The following is a 7,381-nucleotide window of genomic DNA, read 5'->3' as shown; positions in this document are numbered from 1 at the left end:
AGTTCCCTCAGCCGCTCCCCATACGACCTGTGCTCCAGACCCTGCCCCAGCTCCGTTGCCCTTCTCTGGCCACGCTCGAGTCACTCAATGGCCTTTTTGGGGTGAGGGGCCCAGAACTGAACCCCCTCAGTGAGGGGCGGCCTCCCCAGTGCCGAGCCCAGGGCTCAGATCCCTGCCCTGTCCCTGCTGGCCACGCCAGGGCTGATACAAGCCAGGATGCCGCTGGCCTTCTCGGCCCCCTGGGCACACTGCTGGGCACGCTGCCGCCAGCCCCCGGCCCACCTTGAGGATGTGGTTGAAGTCCTGCTGTCCACGCGGAGGAAGTGGCAGTTGTCCTCGCGCAGGATGATGGTGGCCGCCCGGGGTGCGTCGTTCACCAGCGCCAGCTGCCCAAAGTCATCCCCCTCGTGCAGGGTGGCCACCAAGCCCTGGAAGGGGGTCCCAGAGGGTGAGGGACAGGGTGGCAGCCTCCATCCCTAACGGGAGAGGGTGATGTGGGGCGTCTGGAGAGCCCCGCTGCCGCAGGGACGCGCCCACCTTGCCGTGGGTGACCACGTTCACCGAGCCCTTCCAGACGATGTACCAGGACGTGCCTTTATCTCCTTGGCTGAACACTGCAGGGGAAACGGCGGCATCCAGCAGCCAAAGACGGGGAGCCCCCAGCATCCCTCTTCAGTCCCCCCATCCCAAGCTGCCACCCCGGGACAGACAGCGAGTGCTCCGTCCCCCTCCATTCCCAATCCATGAGGAGACACCAGGAGCATCCACACCGATAGCAAAGGCTCCAGCTGTCCCCCGCCAGGTTGGGACCTTTTTCTGGAGGACCAGCTGGCCCCGCGTGGCTCCCGGGGCACACGATACTCACGCACGGTGCCTGCTCGCTGGTGCGACTCGAACATCAGCACGGATGCCAGCTCCCGCTTCACCTGCACCGAGAGGGACCTGCCATCAGGGTCACCCCAGCCCCGAGCAGAGCGATGGGGGGGACACACACGTGGGCACGGGAGAGGGTGGGAACAGGGCCCAGGGGTGCTCAGAGAGGGCCAGGAGAGGATACCCAGACAGGCAGCGACGCGATGCAGGAGGATTTGGGGGCCAGGAGAGGTTGGGGGACACGCACACACACGCCATGGGGGAAGCAGGCGCACAGCCGCCGCGCTCACCGAGTTGGAGAGATGAGCCACGGCTTTGATGTGGAGGAGCTCCTCAAATATGAGCTCCAGCTCGTCCTCCGTGCGCTGGGCAGGCCTGGGAGGGGAGCGGGGGGGTGAGCAGCTGCCTGTGCTCCCTCTCCCCACCCCATCTCGGGGTGTAGACGCCCTTTTCCAGGCACAACTTCCCCAGTCAGGCAGCCTCTTTCTCCCCCCAGCTCTGACAGCCGTGGAAGGGATGCTCGGGTCACCCATTCACAGCAGCCCCCTTGGTACCCCCCACCCCCCCTGGAGCGGGGTCAAAATGAGCCCCGCATCCCCTCGCAACCCCCTGGGGAGCCCCCGGCCACTCACGGCTTGCGCAGGGCCATGGTGAGCAGCGCGTCGGGACCCAGCTGGGCCAGGAAGGCCACTGCCTCCAGCAGCTCCTCTGCATCCCGGGGCCCAGCACCGGGCTCGGGGCTCAGCTCCAGCTCAGCAAAGCGGTAAAACTGGGTGTCCTTGTCCTGGAAATGCCACTCCTGCTTCACTGCGGGGGGAGAGCACACGTCGGCTTGGCCGGACACCCATGGGAGACCCCTGGGGTGCCACGTGCACCCACGGGAGACCCCAGCAGCCCCCAGTGCACCCGATCTCCCCTTGCGAGACCCAGCACCGCGCAGGGGGCTGTCGGCGCCCGCCCTCACCGTGCGTCAGGACCCCTCCATCCACCAGCACCTGGCAGATGCCGACGGCCTGGCTGCGCGTCTGCACGGCCAGCCCGGCGCTCAGCAGCCAGTCCACCAGCTCCTTCCCGGAGCAGCACTGCCTGGGAGGGGAGAAGGTGTGAGAATCCTCCCCAAAATGGGGCTGAGGTGCACAGCACCCCGGGCAGACCCTTGCCTGGGATGGGCAGGAGAATTCCTGCCCTCCTTGGGGGGCTGCCAGCGTCTCGGCCGCCCGCGGTGTCCCCGGCATTGTGGGGGTGCCGACTGTCCCACCTGTGGTGCCGCAGGTGATGTTTGTGGTCCCGGATGAGACCAGGGCGGGTGCTGGTGAGGTGGATGAAGGAGCTTCCCAGCTCGCCAGATCTTCTCCGAGGAGGCCTGAGGGTGGGAGGGGATTTTATGGTTTGCAGGGGAAGTGGTTGGTGGACCCGGACCGTGCTGACGTGGTCAACCGTGCCCCCAACACCCTGCCGAGGTGGGAAACACCTGCACGCCCACCCCAACACCCCGGGATCTCCGTCACCCAGCCCCAGGAACAGCCGACCCCGAGGGAGCGACCAACCCAGAGCTGAGCCAAGGACCCCAGGGCATGGGGGTGCTCCGGCCCCCCACCCCTCCTTGAAGGGACGTTTCTCCATCTCCCACCTCCCCAAACCCACATCCCTGCGGGTTTTCCCAGCCCACCCACCTGGGTAAGGCTGTGTCCATAGTCCAGGGTGGATTCAGTGTCCAAAAGAGGTCTGGAAAACCAAAAAGAAGGGGGTTGGTGGCTGTGGGGGCTCTGGTGTGCCCCCCTTCACCCCGCACACCCCAGGAGGGTTCCTGTCTCCCCCAGGGCACAGTTCAGCTTCATCTGCTCGGCAGCAGGCGAGGAGCGAGCACCCCCGCACTCTCACCAGCACCCATCGCCTACAACCAGGGCAAAGCCTCTCCTCTGCCCCATCCTCGCTGAAAACAGACGCGTGCGGGGGACTGAACCCCCAGAAACCCCCCGCGGTTATGTTTAGCTTCAGCAAGGGAAGTGCATTCAAATGAGGAGCTGGGAGATGAAAGAAAGAAGTTAAAAGTAAAATCTTGGCAAACGGGGATCAAAGACATCGCATCTGAGGCACGGAGCTTGCCACTGGAGGAGAAGGACTTCAGAAAGACCTGGGGAAGCCCCAGGGGAGGGAGACGTGTCCAAAGCCCAGGGGGGGGTTTTCCTCTAGATTTGAAGCTGGGTCTAAACAAAGATGACAGAAAAGATGCAGGTTACAGGAACAGCCCCCCCCCCCAAAAAAAAAGACTTGGAGAGCTGGAGGATCGGCTTGCAGAGGACACCAAGGACAGGACCCACGGCAGAGGATGGGCAGCAAGAGTTGTTGCAGAGGATGAGGGCAGCACGGGCCCAAACCCTTCCCTTCGGGGTCACAAATCACAGCACGGCCAGAAAAATTGATGCAAAAAATCCTGAAAAATCAGCTGTAACAAACCACCGGGACCTGAGGTCCCTGGTGCCCAGAGGAGAACGGCAGCAATGGAGCCACGTTTCTCCAGTGATGCGGAACCTCGCGCTTCCCTGGGTACCGAAGGGCTGGCGAATACGGAGCTGTTTTTCCAAAGGGTTTTAGGGAAGATCCTGGAAACAACCGGTCACCGGGCACGTGCTGGGTATGGGGAAGCAGCAGTGGGTAAAATTCAACGGAGCCATGCTTGAAATAAGGCCGGTCAGAAGGAAACAAGCACAAATTTCCCTCGCCCGTGGTCAGAGGCTCTGAGCTCCAGCAGGAGCCCGTGGCGGTGGCTGAAAATGTGAGCTCAGGCCTCGACAGCTGTAAAAGATGCAAATAGCGGGATGGGTGTCAGGAGGACGAGAGCAGAAGAGGAAACCTGACTGATCCACGGCGCACCCGGTTCGCCAGCTCAGCGCTCTCTTAGCCTGAAGGAGAAAAACGCACCCTTTGGGGATGAAAAACCTCAGCTGCCCGCTGCGTTTTTGACTCTAGTTAGTCTATTTTTACACTATTTACTCTCTTAAATCTGCACGTGGTGAGTTGATCCAGTGCTGTTTTCGGCTCTTTAATGGCTCCGCTGTTTACTGAGCCTGAAATAGCATCCCCCTTCCTGGCTCGGGGAGTCCCTCCTGGGGTGACCCGCCTCCCAGCCCCAGGAACAGCCGGGGACTGTCTCCAGCAGCAGCACACGGACACGTCCAGCTGCCGACCCCCACGGCACAACCTGGGACCGGGCTCAGCTCCGCCGGGAGCGACACCGATCCCCGCCGGGCCACGCCGGCGTCCTCAGCTTCCCCAGCACCACTCCTCCCTCTGCTTATCTCCATCAGCAGGTGCTTTTAATCTTTGTGCTTATTTTCCTCCCAGGTTTTTCCTCTCGGGAAGGGGATGCTCCGGGGGAAAAAAGCCGAGCAACGAAAAGGGATGAGCCATTGCCCACCCAGCTGCACCCGAATCCCGGTGCAAAGGCGGGCGAGCTCCCATGCGGGCACTGCCCAGAGGAATGAAGGCTCCCGGGCTGCCACGGCCCTGAATAAACAACCTTTCTTTCATCTCGGCTGCGTGTGCTGCATAAATCACGGCTGGGGGAAGCGGAGAGCACCCGTCAGACCTGTTCTCCACGCGCTGCCCTGGCCAAGCGGTTAATGCACTTTGAGCATTAACCCCCAGACGGGGCGAGGACCAGCCTTCCTTGGGGTGTCTTCACCTGGAGGGGAGGGTTTTGTGGTGTGTCCCGGTTTCTTTCTGGCTGTAGGAGGTCTGCAGCACTGCGGGCTGGTGGTGGAGGGGACGGGCACTCGAAACGTGGCATCTCCTGGGCCAGATCCTCCTCGGATCTGCCGGCTGTGGGCTGGTTGGGAAGGTTTGAGCAACCTCAGCGAGAGGGACAGTCCAGATGTCAGCCTCAATTAAAGAAGCCAAGGGCAGGAGTAATAGCTGCAGAAGCCTCCTTTGCAAATGAATTCAAGGACAAAAACCGCCTACCAGGAGCTGAGGGGAAATGGAAGAGCCCTGGCACTTCCCGGCCCAGGCGGAGGGTGATGGAGGGGGGACACCCGATGGGTGCTGAGGTGGGTGCTGTGCCCCGTGCTGCCTGTCCCAAACCCTGCCTGCTCGCGCCCTGCCCAGCTCAGGCTGCTCCTTCATATCCTCCAGCCCCTTTCCCTACCCTCAGGGCTTCTCCATCCTCCTCCAGACAGCTCGGGATGAGCCACCAACCTGCCCCCCCAGCAGTTTGCAACTGGCTTCGGAGAGATTTGGGGAGCAGATGGAAACCAAGCGGCTCCGGGAGCGCAGCGGGTCTCTGGGGATATTCCCAACCTAGCCACGCTGCCACCGAGGCTGGGACACGGTGACTTACTCACTCTGCAAACTTTCCTGAGCCTCGTGACTGCCCCGTGGAACAGGAAACGCGCCGGCGATTGCAGAGCAATGTTTGCAAATAGGAGCCGGGCTGTGGCCAGAGCGTGGAGATCCCTCCCGTGGGCCCCGGAGGGTGGTGTCACCCCCTCGGGTGCACACACCAGCTGCTCTGGTCCCCAAAGAGCCTTCGCTGTCACCCGGTAAGCGAGGTCTGGCCTTGAGGCAGGGAGCCAGGACGCGTCACGGTCCTGCGCTCCCAAGGACACCGAGGAGACTTTGCAAAACCCCCGCCCAAGGCTGGAGCGCTCGGAGCGATTTCTCCCTCCTGCGTTTTTTTTCACGCAAAACCTCATGTCTGGCCCCCAAAACCCCCTTCCCGAAGCAGCCTCGCTCCCCAGCTCCCGAGGCCGGACCCACAGGATGCCCTCCCCACCCTCGGCCCCTGCCTAATTGTCGCAGCATCGCGGCTGCCGACTCCAAACGGCTTCCTAAGGAGTTGCCTCTTTCCATCTTCCTGCTTACGGGACACGCGGGCGCTGAGATCCTGCCTGTCTCCAGAAATCCGGCAGCGGCGGGCAGCTGGCCAAGGCCGGCACTGACCGTTCCGCGCTCGCACGCCGCTTTTGTTTGGGATCCCAAGGAAAACAACAGGAGTTATTTCAGGCTTACGGCTCCGGAGAAAGTCCTCGCCCATCCGCAGCCTCAAAAGCCACGGCAGCCAGCCAGGGGCTTGCCGCCTTCCCCCCCACCCCAGGAGCCTCGTCAGGAGGGGGATTTGGGGGACTCTGTCCCCTCCAGGGATGCGGTGACAGCTGGCACGGTGGCACTTGTACCCTGGGAAGGGTGAAGGATGGAGCTGCTTGGGGACGCCGGGCTGCGATGTCCCGCTGATGCCGGGGAGCCTGGGCTGGAGCCTCACGGCAAGGAGCAGAGCGGGAAGGGATTTACTGGCCCCGGTATCCGGCAAACAGGTCCCTGGGAGGGCTGAGACGCAGCCAGGACACGAGGAGGAGTTTCCAGGAGCCGCAGGCTTACGGGGACAAGGGACAATATTGCTGCTCCGAGGCACGGCCAGACGGTTCCCTGCCACCCGCCTCTCCCGTCGCTGCCCCGAGGAAGGGGCGTGCTGGAAGCACCTGCAAAAAGCGGGGGAAACACCCCCTTTCCCTGCAAAGATCAGATCCACTCCCCTCAACCCCCCCGGTCCTTGTCCCCACGCCCAGGGGAGCCACCCGGGGAGGGGACACTCCTGTCACACCGCACGTGCCACCGCGCTGCCAGATTCGGTCAGGTTTACCCCAGCCCCAGTTGAGCTCCAACCTGCTGCTTTCCCGACCTCCCTGGCTTTTTGCCACTCAGAAAAACCTCCCAACGTTTAGTTCCTAAAAGTTTTGGGGAGAAAAAAAAAAGTCAGGAAGAAGAGGAAAAAAGAGGAAAGCTGTCTTATTTGTGAAGGAGCTTGCACACTGCATGGAAATGCTGAAAAGGGGGATTGTTCCTTTAAAGGAATTTCACTTTTTTCTTTAAAAAAAGAAAAGGGGAAGGTTACAAAGCTCAGTCCGGGCAGGTGAACGGGCTCCAGAGTCATCCCCCCAGCCTGAAGGGGACAGAGGGGAGACAGAGAACGGGGACCAGGTGCCTTTTGCACCCTGGGGACCCCCAAGAGACCAGTCAGGGGACAGCACGGACCCCGGGGGGAGGAGGACGTGATGCTGAGCATCGTCCCGCTGCCAAGCGACAAGCTTCTCCTCTCGAAACGGCCTGACCTGGCGGGGAGGGAACGTTTTGAAGCCCGTGTGCCGCAGGGAAGGTCTTTCCTGTTCACACGCTCGGGGTTGGGGTGCGCTGCCCGGCTGCCGCGCGCCAACGGCCCCGGGTTTATTCGACGCCTGGCTGCCAGCTCTGCCGGGAGAAGGGCTGGGGGCCCGGAGGTCGCAGGAATACGCTCCCCGCACGCCCGGCCTCGCTCCCCGCACGCTTCAGCTCGCTCCCGGCGCGCCAGGCCCAGCAAACACGAGTCAGGGAGCAGGACCCGGGTCACAGGTCACAACCCGCTGCCAGCCCAGCTGGGAAGGGCCCAGACCTGCCCAGCAAAGCCACGCTCAAGGAAGCGGGGCTGGAGGCAGCGATAAAGCCGGGGAAGGGGCGGGGGGGGGGGGGGGGGGGG

At 62.8% G+C, this 7,381-nt stretch overlaps 1 protein-coding gene across 1 annotated transcript in view; it reads right to left on the bottom strand.

Annotated features, from left to right (window-relative positions):
• Positions 1-2,779, bottom strand: part of RAPGEF3 (Rap guanine nucleotide exchange factor 3) — a 9,994-nt gene extending 7,215 nt beyond the window's left edge. Inside the window, 10 exon segments of the mRNA XM_026867662.1 lie at positions 283-308; positions 311-428; positions 538-614; positions 866-926; positions 1,164-1,248; positions 1,506-1,680; positions 1,838-1,959; positions 2,132-2,236; positions 2,547-2,598; positions 2,755-2,779. Of these exon segments, the coding sequence (XP_026723463.1) occupies positions 283-308; positions 311-428; positions 538-614; positions 866-926; positions 1,164-1,248; positions 1,506-1,680; positions 1,838-1,959; positions 2,132-2,236; positions 2,547-2,598; positions 2,755-2,764 (831 nt within the window). The 5' untranslated portion in view covers positions 2,765-2,779.
• Between the last annotated feature and the right edge of the window lie 4,602 nt (positions 2,780-7,381).

This window comes from Athene cunicularia, unplaced genomic scaffold (genome assembly GCF_003259725.1).
Source record: "Athene cunicularia isolate RWA unplaced genomic scaffold, athCun1 chrLGE22_part1, whole genome shotgun sequence".
Lineage (NCBI taxonomy): Eukaryota > Metazoa > Chordata > Aves > Strigiformes > Strigidae > Athene > Athene cunicularia.
This window is presented reverse-complemented; position numbering and strand designations above follow the sequence as displayed.